The sequence below is a fragment of the Rhinolophus sinicus genome, chromosome 1 (genome assembly GCF_057876585.1).
Source record: "Rhinolophus sinicus isolate RSI-liver-muscle chromosome 1, RSI-T2T, whole genome shotgun sequence".
Classification (NCBI taxonomy): Eukaryota; Metazoa; Chordata; class Mammalia; order Chiroptera; family Rhinolophidae; genus Rhinolophus; species Rhinolophus sinicus.
The window spans coordinates 78,176,326-78,196,178 of NC_142501.1; the positions used below are offsets into that span (position 1 = coordinate 78,176,326).

The 19,853-nt window shown below is 33.1% G+C and overlaps 1 protein-coding gene across 4 annotated transcripts in view; it reads left to right on the forward strand.

Moving 5' to 3' along the window:
• Positions 1–19,853, forward strand: part of TMTC2 (transmembrane O-mannosyltransferase targeting cadherins 2) — a 388,309-nt gene that overhangs the window by 250,762 nt on the left and 117,694 nt on the right. For all 4 annotated transcript variants that reach the window (XR_012493907.2, XR_012493906.2, XM_074325339.2 and 1 more), the window contains exons 5-7: positions 5,721–5,806; positions 6,288–6,472; positions 7,753–7,831. Coding sequence is in view for 2 of the 4 variants with exons in the window: in XM_074325339.2 (XP_074181440.1) it covers positions 5,721–5,806; positions 6,288–6,472; positions 7,753–7,831 (350 nt within the window). In the remaining 2 variants the exon portion in view is untranslated. The remainder of the gene's footprint in view (positions 1–5,720; positions 5,807–6,287; positions 6,473–7,752; positions 7,832–19,853) is intronic.

The window sequence follows — 19,853 nt, forward strand, 5'->3', positions numbered from 1 at the left end:
CCCTCCCTCCCTCCCTCCCTCCCTCCCTCCCTCCCCCTCCCTCTCCTTTCCACCCTCCTCTCTCTCCCTCCCTCTTCTGATTTCTCTAGAGCTGGGCTGTGGGGTAGTTTGTGTAGTTTAATTACTGCAATACATATTCTTGAAAAGTACACTTTACATCTGTGGTTTGTTAATACCAACTTTTGATTATCTCCCATTTCTGCCATTTTTAAAGACCTCTGTTAGAACCCGAGGGCAAAAGGTAGCTTTACTTGAAAATTAGTGTGTTTCGACAATTCTACATAGAGGGCAATGTTATTACAGAGAGACGCTGACAGTTTCTTCAGATGTACTGACAGTGGAGGGGAAGGGCATGCTTCTTCTTTTTAATTTTTAGAATACGGCATTTTTTATGAAGACAAAAATAATAACTTAGATTTTTATTGAAAATAATTTAATCCCTGTATTTTGCTTTCTTATATTCTTTATTGTTTACATAGTTCATGTATGTGATTGGCAGGGACATGAGAACCTTATTTTCTGAAAAAATGTGTTGCAGTTAGTACATATGAAATGCTAAATGTGGTTTCTTAACCTCAGCACTATTGACATTTCGAATTGGATAATTCTTTGCTTTAGGGGACTGTCTTGTGTCTTCTGACATGTTTACATATTTTATGGCATCCCTGGCCTCTACCCACTAGAGGCCAGTAGCATCCAGCCAGTTGTGACAACCATGTCTCCTCACATTGCCCAGTTACCCCTGATTGAGAAGCACTGTGCTAAATAATTGTTCCCCTTCTGTCTCTGTCAATATTTAAATCAGCTAGGTATTTTTATACCTATTTACATTTAATGCTGGGATTAAACTCTGTGCAAATCTACTGTTGTCATGGATTTGACTGATTTTCATTTCTCAAGTATCTAGATTATTGTGATTTTTAAGCTATGATATTTTTGACAAAAACAGGGTTGTTAGAGGAGACTGGGTAAAGATGAGCAAAATTTTCACAGGGAAAGAAATTCTATACACTTAATGGTAATTACTAGAACATATGACAAAAATCAGATAAAAAAGCAGAAAGGATTTAAGGAGATACTTTTATTTTTTCTTGAAATAAAGTGGCCTTCTATAATTTAAGTGTTAAGTGTTTAAGTGTAAAAGTGGTTAGTATTTTATATATCCAGTGAATAATATTTTATATATATTATATATAATTTGTTGTATACTATATGTAATACTATTTATTAATAGTATATATGTATTCTTCCTTTGACAAAAACAAATGTTTATTAGTCCTGTTTTATTTATCTATCTAAATTTATATTCACTTGCTGCTTAATTTCAGTGACTTGTTCTGAAAGATAAATCATTGGAGGAGAAGTATGAGAAGTAAAATATTTTCTTCTATTAAAAGTACTGTAATACATCCACCTATACACATAGATATATAAAAGTGAGTTTACTACATGTCATTTAGAGATTGGTGATATTTTTCCAGTTTCTCCCCCAAAAGACATGTTAACTTTACATTAATGTATAGCATAGGCCAGTTTCCTTAATTGAAAGGCAACTTCACGTAACGTGAATAAAATTATTTCCCATTAGATTCTGGCTTGATGATATTAAAATGTGTTCCTGTTTTTAATATCCATAGAAACCAGAAGATTATGTTGACATGGTTAGCATGCAAACAAACTATGTCGTCAAGTTTAAATAGTCATGGAAAAGCCTTTGGTATGAGTTGTTTATTAAAATACAAATCCTACTTATCGTAATAAGACTGCTGAGCTTGAAGTGGAGCATACTTTTTACTAGTTGTGTGACCTTTGGCATATTGCTGAGCTTTTTCTTGCCCAAGATTCATCATTTATAAAATGGGGCTAGTAATAATAACCTACCTCCTAAGATGATTGTGGAGTAATAATATATTGTAAGTGCTGAGTAAATTTAGCTATTATTATTATTACCGTAACTATTACGATGTGAAGGGTTTCTATCCCTCTGTTATATCTTCAGTAAAATAAAGAATAGATTCTGTAAATGTGGAGAACAGCAGTAACAGAAGCTTGGTTATTACAGGATTAGAATTGACCCAAACTCATACTGACCTGCCAAAACAGCATTGCATTCTTTTTCAGAGGATCAGTGTAAGTTAGTGTTATACAAAATCTGGAGAGTTTTAAAGCAAAAGGAAACATAACCTAGTACACCTGTATCTGGAATAGAATTACCTCTTTCCTCTTCTCTTTTTCTTCTATCAAGAGCCTGGGATTTAGTATCAGAGAAACTGTTCCCATCCTGGCTTTGCCTCTTATTAACCGTAAAACTGAGAGTTAGTTGGTAAATTTTCTGTGGACCTCTTTTTTTTTTTTTTTTTTTTCCTGTGTACCATGGGGCTCATGATAACACTTTTTATTGCTGGCTGACTGCTGCTTACTTTCAAGCCTCTGCCAATGTCAATTTGACTCTGCGAAACTTTCCTTGTCCCTTCCTGAGCTGGAATGGTATTGGTCTACTGTCCTCTATCATTGTAATTTTCCACACCATTTATTTGCTTTCTTGTCTCCCCCAGTCGATTGCATATCACGAGCAAGTGCATTTCTGTCCTGTTCACATTTGTAGCATGCATACTAGGGCACCGCTGATGCTCAATGACATACTTAGCCATGAGAAATCAATCGCAATAGCCATCTTAGCTGGTGGAACTCTCTCCACTGCTAACTTTATTCAGATGATGCAGAGGATGATACTCTAATTTACAAAGCGATGCTATATCTAATTCTGGAGATTTGCCTGCTACATCTCTCTGTGTGACTAGATTCCTTAAAAGAGTAGGGCACACTGGACAGGATCATCTGGGCGTAGTTATTATGCTATTTATCATTTTCTCTTTTTTGTGTGTTTTATGAATTGGAAAATTACAAGCATATTATACATCAGTATTGGGGAGCCTTAAGGACCCAATATATCAGTTTCTAGTGTTTATGGGCTTTGGGCACATTTTCAAAGATCTGTGCTCATCTCCTCGTGTTCTTTCTGTCTAGCCTAACAGCATATTTGCCCTTTCGAAATGTAATTATATGGAGACTAATTAGTGGGCTATTGCAGTTATTTAGGTGACAGGAAAGACAAAAGGGGCTCTGGTAGAGCCATAAAGATGAACCTTGAGGGGCAGAATAAAGTGTCTTAGAAAATAAGAATTGATAGGTTTTGGAGACTTTATAAAACATGGAATTGTGAGGATAAGTGAAAAGTCAACAGTGATAATCAGGTTTCTGATTTAGCAACTGGAGTGCATGATGGTTGAGAGATTTTTTTTCTTTTATTTATTTCATTATCTCTTTATTAAGTTTTGAGTGGGAGATACTATTTTCAGGGGATGTATTGATTTTGAAATTCCAGTGAGCACCCAGATTGACGTGGCTCAGTGAACTGCTAAAATAGATTTGGATGTCAGGAGAGAGTACAGTCAGCATATGAGCTACATGTACTCCTATGCATGATCTTATGTAGAGACAGTATTTATCAAGAAAGAGAAAAAGACAAAGTCCTGTGAAACACCAGCTTCTTTTAAAGGAATAAATGAATGGAGAGACACTTTCTTCATTCTCTGTAAGATATGGCCAGGGATAGAAGATAATTAGAGGAAACTGGTTTTCCAGAAGCCAAGGAAATACAGAGTTTCAGGAAAGAAGATGAATTCAACCGTCATACGAGTAGGTGCTACAGTTGAGTGGGTGATTTGCATAAACATAATATGTTCAAGGTTTGATAGTTAGTAGAAATTTTATTATGACATTTCTGTGGCATTCTGGTGAAGAGCCTAAACTGGATTAAGGAGTAAATGGAATTTGAGTCATTGGAGAGATGCACCATAGACCATTCTTAAAAGGAAGAACCATAATAAGTGGTAGTCAGAACTGGATGCAGGAATGAATAAAGGTTGTAGGGATTTTTTTCCCCCCTTTATGCTAACAAGCCCATGAACATTTTTGTAGCTTAAGAGAAAGGAAACTGTAATAGGGAAAGACTTTGAAAATAATAGGTAAAGAGGAGCTAATGGAAAGATTTTAATTCTTAAAAAAGGTAGAACAGGATTCAATATCTGGATGGTATTTTTCCTCTGGTGTCATTAGCTTTGTAGCAAAGGAAAAAACCACCTCATCTGAATCTCCAGTGAAAGTGATGAAGACAATTAAGCTTGTAGATAAGTTTCTAAAATAAGATATGTAAATGAGCTTAGTTAACTGGAAAGCATTTTGTGAATAAAATTACTGTTATAAAGAATATTATTCCTTTTTTGAAAAGTATGTTAGTGTTCTTTCTCTTTATCTGTTTTACTTGCTTTTAAAGACAACTGAACACTTTCACAAACTCTTGGGTACTACAGGAAGCTTTGTTCTTTGTTTCCAGCAACTGAAAAGTACACTTAACAGCAAAGCGTATCAATGTTATGATCATATTAATTGTTTTTCAAAATTTTTAATAAAAATATACACATTTTTGTATATATGTAAGTGACGTTAATGTGTTTTGGAGCATTTGGTCTATTCAAATGACTTTTTAACAAATAATGTTAGAAATAATGAGGTTAATGTACACTAATGATAGGAGTTTAATTTCAGAATGATTTGCTTTAGATACTTTTTCAATGATGCCCATTAAATAATAAGCTGAGTATTTTAAAATGCTCTACGGAAATGATAAGTTTTTATCAGTAGCCTTCTCATTTTGCAAAGCTCCCTTTAAGGTCTTTCAAGGGCCTCAGCAGCTGGCAAGTAGAATCTGCAATTTAGGGTTGATAACAGCAGTAGCTGGCCCAAAGGAGGTGCCAAGCATTTGTAAAATACTTGCTGATTACAAGAGAATGGGGTCAGGCCAAAAAGCCCTCTCTGAGAGCTTTTTGAACTTAGTCCAATTCCCTGACGCCTTATTTTCATAGATGTGAGTAGAATTCATTCTCATTTAGGTGATGAGGGTGGGGTCTGGAATGGCTTGGCTAGTCCATGTGACCACTGACTAAGGAGCCTCCTGGGGAGGAGGAGGAGGAGGAGGAGGAGGGTAGGGAGCATGGAGTCTCAGGGTCTGTGGAAAAAAGTGTGTCTCACAGCAGTGACCTGAAATGGGCCCAGTTTTCTGAAATCCCACCTTATTTGCTAGAAATAACAATGTGGATAGTCTTCACTCTTTTTCTTCGTTCCTTTATGACATCTGATTAAATTCTGACTCTCTTCATCCTATTGACCTAGATTACCTTTGTCTTTCCCGCAGTCAGAGGTCAGTATTTCCCAAGCAATATGGCTAGGAAGTGAGCACTATATATATATATATATATATATATATATATATATATATATATATATATATATATCACACTATCTTAAACAAGTTTCCTTTCTGATGTGGTGGGAAAAAATGTGCATGCTCCAGGAAGAAATCCAGGTGGTTTGTAATTCCAGTGGGAGAGAAAAGCTGCTGGAAAGGGGAAAGTTCAGTGGGGGTAAAGGGCTTTTTGAAAATACTTCTTAATACTTTCTATTTCAAATGCAGCTGATACCTCTCCAATATTTTCTCTCCCGAGGAATATATCCTTTTATTTAGAATTTATTTTTATAGTACCAGGTCAGCATTTTTATGGCCCCTTAGCTGCTTTTAGTTTTGAAATACAAAATAAAAATTTGTGGCTTTACGTATAGTAACACAGGCCTATCTCCAAATTTCTGTTTTTGTCTTGCAGAGGGTTGCTTCTCCAGGAGAACAGCAGGTTTTCAGAAGCACTGCATTATTATAAATTGGCGATCGGGAGCAGGCCTACACTGGCTTGTAAGTAATATTCAAATTTTTTAAAAATACCTCTTTCTTTTCTTCTTTATCCATGAAAATCATCTTGGTAACTTACAGCCTCACAGAAAAAAACAAAACAAAGCGGTACTCCAATTTTTGAATATTTGAATTATGAGCCTCTCACAGTTATATCTTTCTAAACTTAATCATGTTTTGATATCTGTTTGTCATTTTCAGTATATTAAGAGAAATACATTTTTTTTATTCATCTAGATTTTAAGCTCAAAATATTTTGAAATCCTTGAGGGCAAACACTCCCCGATATATATTTTCAGTGACACCTGCACTTCTTATTACATTCATTGTTCCCATATATATTTGTTCCCTAAGTATGTATTTCTTGGTTTTCTTTTAATGTAAGAAATAATCCATAGAAACTAAATTGAAGTAAATATACCTTCATTGTATCCACAGTGGAAATCATCTTCTCATATTTATATTTCCACCTTTTCCCCCTCAGCTGCATATTTAAACACCGGTATTATTCTGATGAACCAAGGAAAGACAGAAGAAGCGCGCCGCACTTTTCTGAAGTGTTCTGAGATCCCTGATGAAAACCTAAAGGACCCTCACGCGCACAAGAGCTCGGTTACCAGCTGTCTGTACAACCTGGGCAAACTCTACCACGAGCAGGGCCGCTATGAGGTGGGGCCAAAACCACACTGCCCTTTTCCTTCCCCTTGTTCTGATCCAGTCTCAGTGTTCCCTACCCTACCATCTCATTGCAGGGTCACTATGATCATTTAAGAGGCTCATATGTATTTTTAGTAAAAGCGTTTAACGGGGAAAATTGTTTGGAAAAAAGAACTAAAACAGAGAGAAACAAAGGAACAAACAAAACAAACAAACTCCTAGACACAGATAATAGTATGGTGGTTATCAGAGGGAAAGGGGATTGGAGGAGTTAGGAAAGAGGAAAAGGGGTCAAATATATGGCGACGGAAGGAGACTTGACTTTGGGTGGTGAACACACGAAGAAATAAACAGATGCTGTATTACAGAATTGTACACTTTAAACTTATATGATCTTACTAACCAGTGTCACCCCAATAAATTTAATAAAATTTAAAAAAACAGAAGCCTCTGCTAAAGAAAACAAATTTCTTTACTGTGAATTTCTCAGAACAAGTCTTCAAGAAAGGGAAATGCATGAGAAGCATGTATTGCTTCTCAAGCTTATTTGCTTACCATCTCTGATTTTATAATTGAAGACACATTATTACTGTTATCTTTTATCCAGTATTGGATGTTAAAAAAATACATTGTATTCTGAGTATTAAAATTGGATGTAAATCATACCCATTTCTTTAAATTATTTTTGAAACAATAATAAAATAATACTAATTTTATGTTTTTTTAAATTGGGAGAGAGGAAAAGTGATGCAGACCGGACCTTGTACAAGGTTCTCGCTCTTTCAAACCACACCTTACATACTCTTACAGGATGTATGAATGCAATATAATGATAGAGATAGAACTTTTGAAATCGTTACATTTAATAATCTCAGTGGGTCTCAGTAGCTAGATTTGTTATTTGATATTTTATTTCTGTCTACTTGATTGCCATCCTTTAAGTAGCTATAGATTCTAGATGACTACAGGTGACTTCCAGACATGAATTTTTCTAGTATTTTTAATTGAATAAACTATGTGAACTAAAATTTTAATATTAACATAAAAGAGAATTGGTAATATTCAACTCCTTGTTAAAGTGAATTTTTATATGGGGTTGAATATTCACTGGGGTTGAATATTTTCATTCATGAAATTGAGGTAGTATGATACCAAGAGACAGCTCAATTTTTTTCCTCCAGTGAACTTTTTAGCAATAGCAATGGAAGGTTTCAATTTTAGAAGGATGTTCTTATTTCAGTTTTGGTGACTATCCTTGTACTTAATGTTTATTTGTTTGTTTCTTAAATTAGGATGCCCTTAGTGTGTATAAGGAAGCAATTCAGAAAATGCCAAGGCAATTTGCCCCACAGAGCTTGTACAACATGATGGGTAAGTAAAACATTAATATATCAATTGCTATTTCAGAGACCTGTGGAGAAATTAAAACCTGTGCTTCTGTTAATGGAATTCTCATAGGTTATATCATTAATCCTCACCCCAAAAACCTTATTCACAATGTGGTGTCACATTCAAATTTTCACAAAGCACACTTGTTCTGACAGGAGCAGATAAGTGTTTAACATAGTGATTCTCAACAAATTGGCCAGATCCCAGTGTTGCTGCAAGGGGTTCATAAACCCATCAGGGTGTTAAGAATTAGCTAGACTGGAGATTGAAAAAGATGAATAAAATACATGTAGATTTTAAGAAATGTTTCAAATTCATGGCACCTTTTGATCATGTTATTTTTCTTAATCAGAAGATCCTCAAAATTAAACATGATCTGGTGTAGAGATGAATGATTTTTGATGCTTATAAAAGATAAGAATAATGGAGTCGACTTGGGTGGTTTTCATGATCAGGTCTTGGATCTCAATGGATTTTTTTCAGAGTTAGTATTTTAGAGTAAAAACAATAATATGAAGAACGGAAGTGTGATACTACACTTATTCTTTTTGCTACATGGGGATAATCAGCTCAATCCCCTTATTAGTCAGAAAGTACATAACCTAGGGCATGGGTTTTTCTAGACAAGAGGTCAAGAACTAGAATTTCTAATAAAATATCTACCTGTCACCTGCAATTGATTTGTGACTTTATTGTTACTACAACTATTTGATGGTGGACACACCTGAAAGCTGCCTATTAAGTATGTGACTCTTGGAAAGAGTCCCTAAAATTTAAGATGCTCTGCTGATTGGTTAACTTGGCTGTTACGAGCTAAGGGAGAGAAGGGAACTGGTTGTTTTTGTTTTCAAATCAGATACTTCTTTTTTTCAAAGCACAAATTGCAAACTCACATTTCCTTTTCTCATTAAACTTGGTTAATTTTAAAAATATTTCTAGGCCTCCTTCATGCATGTAAAATAAATTAGACTACATGGTCTCTAGGATGATTTTATGCTTCTATATTCTATGATGTGAGTAATTGGATACTAGCTATATGGCTTGAGCACACATACATAAAAAATATCTAAAATCTTCCCAAACTAGAGAACCTGTGCTTGGCAAGGACACTCACTTTTTCTTTTTTCTAAATGACAGAAATTTTAGAAATTGTTTAGAGACAGAATGAGACATGGGTCAATAAACAGGAAATAATTAGGATTTAGAATAGGTGAATATATTCATTTTATGTCTCTGGGACTCCTGCCCCCAGTTAGCCTGTGCCCCATAATATTTCATGCTCATATTAAAACAAAAGTTGGCGTATTTCTAGTTGCTGTTTCTTTTTTCTCTTTGCTATGATTACTCAAAGGTAAGCTCTACCTTCATGAAATGTACTTTTGCCCTTAAACTCATAAATTAAAGCAGTGCTTTTCATGATCCAGCATTTTACTTCAGTGTTTCTTTCCAGGTGAAATGTACATGTCCAGAGAGTATGTGCCGAGAGTGTGTAGATTTATCATCTGAATTAAATTTTCTGTGTTAATAACTGGATGGTTATTCCTGTCAAAATGAATACTAAAAGGTTCATTTTCTCTATCTAAAGAGACTTAATGATTTTAGTTTAGAGTTTTATTCTGAATGCTAATGCTTGGGAAGGAAGGTCTTATCCCAATTTCCCTCAATTATCAAATAAGATGTCTTTATTTTAATTAGGAAAAGACTGTGGCGTCCTTGGCAAGAGACTGCCTTTGGCATTTTTATTGTTAATAGGTAGTGTGACATTCACTATAGTTGGTGACTTCAGAAAATTCATTCAGTTATTTTATGTAAATAAATTTGACTGAAAATTCAGCCGGTACCTTGGGATCTGTCTCTCATGGTTACACAGATGCTGAGCACAAACAGGCAGTGAAAGTGAAAGACAAGTGTGTCCCTGGGGTTATTGTTTAGTCCTTTGTCTTATTTTCTATTATAGAAAGCAGTATATAGTAAGCCCAGACTCTGAAAAGCACTCTAACAATTTGCAAGGGGAGAATCCCAATATAATTTAAAATTGCAGATTTCTCCCATAATTATTGTGGCTGCCTTCTGTTTAATTTTATGTGAAGGTCTGTTGTCTGACCAGGTTCTGTCCTTTCAGTTGTTCATGAAACTATAATTTTCTCAGACAGTTCACCTCCTAATCAAATGGTTGAAATCCTCTGAGTGTTTGCTTTAACTCCTAATACATTAGCCTCCATTTGATGTAAAAAAAAAAAAAAAAAAAAAAATGGCCCAGGAGATAAGCTGCCTTATCAGTTCATCGGTTTCATTAGTCTGTCAGCATGTGCTGATTATCCTATCAAGTTTATCAACAGCCTTGAATGTGTTTCCTAATTCGCACATTTACATATTGTTAGTGCCCTTTGGGGATCAGTGATGGATTATAATGTCTGGCTAGATTTAACTTGTAAGTACTCATTTTTCTCATGCCTCATTCATTTTCCCCTTTACAAGCATTTGTGTGTGTGTGTATATTATTATTATTAAAAAAAACATTATTATTTTTTTCCATCCTATTTTTTCTTTTTATTTGGAGGTTAGGAGAAATAAAGTAAGTGTGTGAAAAATAGTTATATTGTGTATTATTGCTAGTTAATAGCTCAATTCGTTGCAGTTGCTTTAGAAAAAGACACTCTGGTTCTTTGCATTTTCCCTTCTCTTGAACATTTTATGAAAAACTTGTATTACTCTGTGCTACATGCAGGTAGTTGACTTATCCTGAACACCAAATGAGCCTATTTTCCCATTTGTGTATTAATAGGAAAAAAAACACAAGTTTGATTAATTTACTTCCCAAATTAAATTTTTCTATATCTTACTCTAAGACTGTTTGTTTTTACTCTGGCGTATCTTAAGTAAAATTGAAAAATACTGTTTAAAAATATAGTCTCATTGAATTCATATATATTCTCTTTGAATTCATAAGACCAAGATGATTGAATAACAATTACTGAGGAATATCATCCCATCTAAACTCATGTGAATTACAGACATATATAAATGATAGTAAAGCAGATGCTAAATATTATTTTATAAAAAAAAACTTAAAAAAAAAACTTTCACCTAGGTGGTGGTTGTAATTAGCAAAGTCTGAGAATGCATGAAATTTATAGACCAAATCACAAAATAGCTGTTAAAATTGCTCCTACCCAGGTATGTTACTTTATTTCTATGGGCTTCGGATTCCTCTTGGGAGAACAGGTTGTATTACGTGGACATTCAGGATAGTGTGAAGTCATTACCCAGGTTCTAGTCATGGTTTTGACACTTACTAGCTGAGTGATGTTGAACAAATTATTTAACTGAGGCCTCAGTTTCCCCATCTTTTAGATGGCTCTAATAGTATTGTCAGTTTGACAATTGCCTGAGAGAATGAAGATAAAGTTTTTGGACCAAATGCTCAACCTAGTAAATGTTTTCATAAGATGTAATCATTATCATTTCTGTGAGTCTTTTAACTCCAAAGGTCAATTATTGTATTCTGTCAGTTCTTTTTGTATTTACTGATGTTTAAGTATGATTTCTCTGTAAGTAAGATTTTGTGATGTGTGATGGTCTTGCAGTCACTGACTTTCAACAGGGATTTTACTTAGTGCTGTGCTTTCTAGAATTGTATTTTCTCTGGAAATCCATTTCCCCTTGTCTCTCAAATCATACTTTTATAACTATGTTAACTGAAAGTGAAACTGCATACTCAATTAATGCCCAATTAACTTAATTCCATTATTTGAGTACTCAATTAAAATTGTCATATTTAGGTTAGAGTTTCTTCTATTTTTTCTGCCATGACATATTTTCCCCCCTAGACTTAGTCAAAATTTTTTATTCTGAAACCTATTACATGCCATTATTGAATCTCAATTTCTTTGATTCTCACATTATAGGTGTATTTTAGAATCATACAATGTTAGCAATGGAAGATTCCTATCTTAAAACTTCTCCTTACACAATCTCTTTTCTTTTAAAAGATAAAACTGAGCACCTAGTGAGTTAAGTTGATACGTTTAGGATGACACAGTTTGTGTTAGACCCAGAAGTGTAGCTTCCTGACTTTAATTCAAGTGCTTTTTCTATTTTAGGCCTTTTGTGTTACCGAAACTGGCATGTTTTTTACTGTGTCAATATAACTTTTCTTTACTCATTTAAAAATCAGCAGAATGTGTGTGTGTGTGTGTGTGTGTGTGTGTGTATTATTTATCTATTACATAGATGTATAACAAAAAACTCTGCATCTTAACGAAAAAGAATATAACACCTACACAATTGTGGTTTCATTGCAGATGCATTAAATATGCATGGCATTAAAAAAACTTACATAGGATGATTTCTAACCATCCTCAATTTTTCTCTTCTTTCTCTATAATTATTTCCCTTTAAATGTCTACTTGACTATTGCTTTTGAATAATACTAAAAGATTACGGGAAACTAAATTAGGTTCTAACTTCCAATTACTTTTATCAGTTAGAGCCCTTCTAATCCCAAAGGTCATTTTAAGCCTATTTACTATTTAAAATAAAATTACTCTGCTTCCTTAGTGCAAAGTAATTGTTGGGTTTAATTACATAAGCAATTTAGGCCATTTCATCTTGGTAATATATTCTGAGAACAAAGGGGGCGTAATGTGTTTCATGCAGTAAGTGAAGAACCTAGTTACTGCTTTGTCACTGTAGTCTGTAATCACTGTTCAGAATAACCTCTGTGGGGGGGGAAAATTAAGTCACGTACCCTCCACTCAGTACAGAAGTGATGGCAATATGAAATGGAAAATAGTCCATAAGGTTCCTGCTCTCAGAGAACTTTCCAGGAAATTTCACACTTGGTCTGGAGATCTTTAGTGTCCTTCCTTACTAAGCAAATACCTATAAATAAAATTTGGAAAACTGTATTACTCTAACCGTACGAACATTTTCTCCATAACTATGTAGGTTGTCCTGTGTGGACTGCACCAAACAAACCAAACCAAACAAAAAGACAAATCTCAAGCTTTTTAAACTTCTAATGTTACATTAGTTATAATTTACATATGTATTTTAATTTTCCTAATTTTTTAAAGTGTGTTTATTATGGGTGATATGCTTTTACCTTAGGGATAGATTACATAGCTCTTCCAGAGGAATAGCATGATAAGGGTGTATTACTGTGTGTTGTCTTGTTTGCCCTTGTTTTTATCATACTGTTTTGAATCTCTTATTCCTGATAATTCCCAGTTTGTTTTAACACTTCCCTGTTACAAAATTCTAGCTCAGTATTGGAAAAGATATTTTCCTACATCAACCTTCAAATAACAAATCTTTTACGTGGCATAGGTTTGAAATTGAAAAGATGTTTTCTCCTCATATTCTCTAATCAAAAGGGGGAAATCTGTATTTAATTTTCAGTTTCATGAAAGCAGCTCTTTAGTTATGAGAGATTTCCCCAATTTTGTTGAGCTACTCCCAGAGAATGGGGAAAGAACCATTGATAGGAAACAGTGAATTTATTAGAGCAAATTTTTGGGAGTAGAAAGCTTGTACAAATTTTAGAATTATAATATATTTTTGAGAAAGAAAATTGTGGAGTGAAAGAGTTAAGTATTATAAACGGTTACCAGTGATATTTAGATTCCTTACTACTATTCAAGTAAGAAGAACTGACACATGAAATGTCAAATGTACCTCCTGAAAACAAAAATACAAAAATTCTCACTTGTAAATTTATCCTAACTCTACTTGAAGTATATATACTATATACTGAGTTTTCTTGGTATAATGGCTGTAAAACAACTCTGTTTCTTTCTAAGCCTTCAGTATGGCTGGTTTTTTAGCTGAATCATTTATTTTGGTTGAAGAAGTGTGTGTGTGTGTGTGTGTGTGTGTTTGTGTGTGTGTATTCGTTCATCTCACCTTGTTCCAGAACATATTTAGAGTAGCTATATTCAGAGTGAATTTTTGACATGAGGGTTTAGTTTACATGCTTAGTGTTTCTTCTTTGACTGGTTATTCTTAAGTGAATTGCTTGAGGCATTTAACATACCAACTGTGAAAGAGATGGTTTTTAACTGAGATTTGAACTTCACATCTTTCAAGTGTGGAACCATTAACACTCCAGTAGTGTTAAGCTTTTTAGACCACCTGCTTCTCCTATTTTGAGTTCTGGTGATTTTCCTATGATTGCTCCATTGGCACTCTTGAAAATCAGTGAGTCAATCTTATAAACATACGACCATATAACTTGATTAACCATTGATCCGTATACCTCCAAAAAGAATATTAACTTATAATGTTTTAAGATAATCTATTAATATCACTTTTATATATATCCATCGTCAGAAAGGACATGACCAGGAGACCAGTGCTAGGTGTGTACTTTAACAGTCTAGAAAAACAAAATGTAATTTTGCGAGACTTTAAAAGTTCATTTTATAAGATGTAGAGCCAACAAGATAAGGAAATCATGAACTTTTGGCTGTGTATCAAAAAGAATAAACATAAAATTTATGTGTAAAATCTATACAATTTTCTTTTAAAAGTTCATGTCTCATTATAAAACGGCAGTGGTTTAATGTTTTTCTTTTTACCATTCATGCTTGATAAAAATTCTACTTTATGTACCATGGTTACCGACGCTAATTTGCTGTGCAGTAGTCTATACAGTACAAAGGCCAGCATCCAGTTCAGCTGCATTAAATAGGTGATATATTTTGTTAAAGTTTCAATTAAACCCAGGGCCTGAAGCTATATGCTCCCTCTGGGGAGTTTGAACCCTTTCGTGCCAATAGTAGAGTTGCCTAAGGATCATGCTTAGGTCTGGATGTCACTTACTTTCCTGGAAATATGATATGAGACAGTTGATTGTATTTCATTATTATTAAAACCACAGGAGCCCACCTGTTACATTAATGCTTACTATTACCAGTTTAGTAGTAAAGGTTAAAAAGATTGCATCTTAAAAACTTTATTTTTAAATTGAGTTATGAGGAGATAAATGCATTCAAATTAATACCTAATTATATCTTTCTTATTCTCTGATTACCAGATAGTTTCAGTATGTTCTGCTTGAAAAAATCTGTTTTCTGAGATTCAATAGAAATAAATGAGGAAAATGTGTGTGTGTGTATTTAAGTTAAATTATATACATATATATTTAAATTAAAGTTTATTGGGGTGACTATTGTTAGTAATGTTACATAGGTTTCAGGTGTACAATTCTGTAGTACATCATCTATATCTCACATTGTGTGTTCACCACCCAGAGTCAGTTCTCCTTCCATCACGATATATTTTATTTGATCTCTTTTACCCTCATCTACCTCCCCCCTCCACTCTTACCCTCTGGTAACCACTAAACTATTGTCTGTGTCTATGAGTTTTTGTTTCTTCATTTGTTTGTCTTGTTCCTTTGTTGTTTTTAGTTTTATATCCCACATATCAGTGAAATCATATGCTTCTCGACTTTTTCTGTCTGACTTATTTCTCTTAGCATAATAATCTCAAGATCCATCCATGCTATCACAAATGGCACTATTTCATCTTTTCTGATGGCAGAGTAGTATTCCATTGTGTATATGTACCACATCTTCTTTACCCAATCATTTATCGAAGGACACTTTGGTTGTTTCCATGTCTTGGCCACCAAACAACCCCTCCAAAAATGTATATATTTTATTCTTTTATTGGGTAATATGCATGGAGTGAATCTTTTTACCAATTAGTAAATACAGGTTGGGTTGTTCTCAGAAAATTGAGATGATATGTTATATGTGGGGAATTTATTAACTAGAATTCAAAATCTTGCATTCTTTAAATATGCTAATTTTGATGACATTTAGAAGAAATGTAGAATAAGAAGATCATAATGTAGAATAAGTAAATCATGAAGAATAAGAAAAGCTTGTATGAAGGACACACTCACGAAAATCAATGTCAAAAAAATGATGATTTTTGTTGCACATATTTAGAATAGACAAGTAATAAAAATGAAGTTGACACAATTAAATATATTACCACATGTACTTTGCTATGTGTATATTTATATCTATTTTTCCTAATAGGTAGGGAAGAGTTGTTTTCTGTATAAATACCTCATTTAACTCCCCAAATGCATGGTCACTTAGTTTTAATTTTATCTACACTGATAGAAGCTATTGTCATACTCAAGTTGAATAAAGAATTAAAATCGAACATGCAAAATTTTCGTCCAGAATGCAAGTCTTTTTTATCCACATGTGAATTACAGGAATGGGTTTTTGTGAGCAGCTGTAGGATCTTCTTTTCAAGTTAAGATACATCAGAAATTTAAAATCCATCTTATTTTTATTCATTAAAAATAGTAAGAATTAGTAATTAACATTAATATAAAATTTTATAGTATAAAATAAATTATTCATTGCATATTATACAGACATATTGCTTGATCCAGGAATACATATGAAATGTATTACTTAGAAGATGTATATAAAACTGAAAATACTTTTTTAATACTTTTCTGACATTTTCCTGCAAATATTGAAGTCCTATATTTCTGAATACTATTATTTTCATTAATTCTTTCCAAACTATACATTTACTCATTCTTTTCTCTTATGTAAAACTTGTTTTTGTAAACACAACTTAGCACTTCCTTTCCTATTTCTAGTGTTCCCTAATTATTTAAGTTATATTAAGCCATTCTGTTTACTCTATTCTAATTCGCTTGAAGGCACTATTGTATTTTTGAAGAGAGGATCATCACCTCCTCCAACACACACACACACACACACACACACACACACACACACACACACACAGACACACCAATCTCACTTTTTCCTTTTTGGAAAATTCTGAGCATTTTATAGGATTGGTTCCAACATTTGTTGATTGATTATTTTTAGTGATTTATTTCCTTGAAAACACACAGGGAATTGATTAGCCTGGAGAATAGGACCCCCAGTTGCAATTAGAGAAATATTGACCTAGGCTCCTGGCTTTTTTTCCTAGTTAAATTTGATGGCACATCTGATGTTTCCTGTATATAACCTCACACTACAGATTAGGAACCTTTTTAACTTTCACTGAAGTTGAACACATTTCTTGATGTGTGTTTACTTAATGAAACATCTGTTCTCCCCCCCCAACCCTGCATTTCCTCTCTTTTAAACCTACCCTTTCATGCTTTGTTGTCAGATACTAAGTAGTCTCTCTAATATCTGTATTCATTTAAAATTCTTTGTCCTTTCCCACTCTGTACATTAGCTATTGAGGACTTCCAATCTGAACTAATATATCTAAGGCAACTGAATTGTGTGTTGTTGTTTTTGTTTGTTTCTTTGTTTTTTAAATAAGGGTAAACTAAGGATGTCACTACAAGACATTCACAAAATTTGACAGCCAATAGTTGTAGTAAGTTTATGGCATAAATAAAAGAAAGCCAGACTCCCTAATGTTTCTGTGTTAATGCTAACACTATGAAGTAAAAAAAAAGTGAGAATTAAAATCACAGCAAATTAAATTCTTGATATAAGATAGACTACTGATGTTATATTGTTCTGATGGACTACAGATTATCTGGAAAAAGCAGTTACTCAAATTTCTTTTCAATGACATACTTGGTAAAAATGTAACATCTAAATCCTAATTGATACATAATGTGATCAATTATTTACCAGAAATTTATCAAACTCTTTGGAGCCAGAGGCTTCTGAACTGAGGTTGGAGAACAACTAAAGAGATGAAAGTTTGTTCTGTGTCCTGCTCTACACATCTTGTAGTCTAGTTTGAGATCAGGAAGCTTATAATTTGGTGAGGATGGTCCTATAGGAACATAAACAAAGTAGAAGGGGGAAGTGTGAGTAAATGAAGCATTGAGTACTAATCTTGAAACTCAGTTTTGTAAAAATTTCTTTCTTAAATTGATTCACAGTTTATAATTCCATACCAATAAACATTTCAAAAATAATTTTATCAAAATTAGACAAAATTATTCCAAAGTTCATCTGGTGTACTTAACAGGAAAATAGAGGCAAGAATGTTTAGAGAAGAATAATGAGATTTGTTCTACTCAGTATTAAAATAATTAGAAGTCTGTCATCGGATACTAAGTAGCTTCAGTACTTCGGAGATGCCACAGTAATTAGAGTTGCGTTATACTGCTTTAAGAATAGAAAGCCAGACCAGTAGGACAGAACAGAGACCCTAGAAACAGATCAAAATTAACAAAAATCTTTGGTAGGTAATAAATGTGGAATTAAGTATTGGTGAGGGAAAGGAGTTCTTATAAAAGTTGGTCTGGAACAATTGATTAAATGTTTGGAAAGAACAAAATTTGATACTTGCCTCACACTATATGGCAAAATGTATTTCCTGTGGAACAAGTAGCTAATTTTAATAAATAAACTATATAATTAGAAGATAATGTATGTCCCTATGATGAAGAGTAATTTTTTGTGCATAAAAGATAGTGATAAAGAAAAGTCAATTTGATTTGCATATGAAAAAACTTAAAATAGCCTGAAATGAAAAACTATTTTAACCATGTTTTGCATTATCATAAATGGAAAGATAAGTATAGTAACTGAAAAACAGCTTTGAACCATTAAACAACCTACAAATAAAAAATATTCATAGATAAAAATTTGTGAAAATATATTCATTTTCATTAATAATTAACAAAAATTGAAATGAAAACTTTTTTCTTTTCAAATGGTCATTTAAAAAAGTATTAGAATCGAGGGTGGCTGGATAGCTCAATTGGTTAGAGCGCGAGCTCTGAACAATAGGGTTGCTGGTTTGATTCCCACATGGGCCAGTGAGCTGCTCCCTCCATGACTAGATTGAAGGACAACGACTTGGAGCTGATGGGCCCTGGAGAAACACACTGTTCCCCAATATTCCCCAATAAAATTTAAAAAAAAAATTCAGTAATTGAAAATGTCCATAACATATCAACCACAAGACCTAATAAAAATTAAATAAACATGACCCTGAATACCTCCCCCCCAAAAAAGGTATTAGAATCAAAGTTTGAAATTCTCACACACTACTTGTGGAAGTAAAGTTGGTATTTTGGTGGGCCAATCTGGTAATCTGTATCTTGACTATTAAATTTATAGTGCTTTTTAGTTCAAGAATTCCACTGCTGCATATGTATCCTAAGGTAATAATAATAATAATTATATATATATATATATATATATATAAGATAATTACAAAACAGGATAATAATTGCTGAAGTAGATGTAGTATCTGCATAAAAAAAAATTTGGAGGGGAATTTGAATAAACAGAAAATTACCTATTGATCTTGAATAACAAAAGTGAATTTTGGAAAAATCTTCATGTTTTTATTTAATATAATAAAACACTAGAAGGAACCTAAACTTTAAAACTACGAAAATATTTTACTTATTATATAATTGTGTGTTTTTTTCAGTGTGTAAAATAAAATCTGGAAAAACACCAGTCTTATCACTCACTATCTATGAGTGATGGAATTCATTTGATTTAATAAAATTATTATCTTTCAGACTGTCTATAATGAGCATATAGTTTATAATTAGATAAAAGATATATATTTAAAAATTTAAAAAGAGATAACCAGGACACGATCGAGATATAGTCCATCTTGAATAGATCATCTAGAAAATCAATGAATATGGCAGTTCCTTTTTATATTGACTGGGATATTGTCACTGATTTATGAAATGACTATGCATAAATCTACAAATGATTTATGTGGTGAATCTATAAATGATTGTATCATTTTCGGAACTAAGGAGTTATTTATTCTTAGCTCCTCATTTTATAAATGATAAAACTGAGGCCCTAAAAATAACTTACGTGCTCATAACCTCACAGCTATTTAATGTCAAAGTAAGAATTTGAAAGCCAGCCAGCTACGATTTTGTTATATTAATTCAAAATTCAGTGTTGCATCACAATTGCAAATAATTTCAGCAGGAAGATGACATAAATTAATCAATTAAAATGTATTTATTTCATTTTAAAATTATGTATCAAAATTA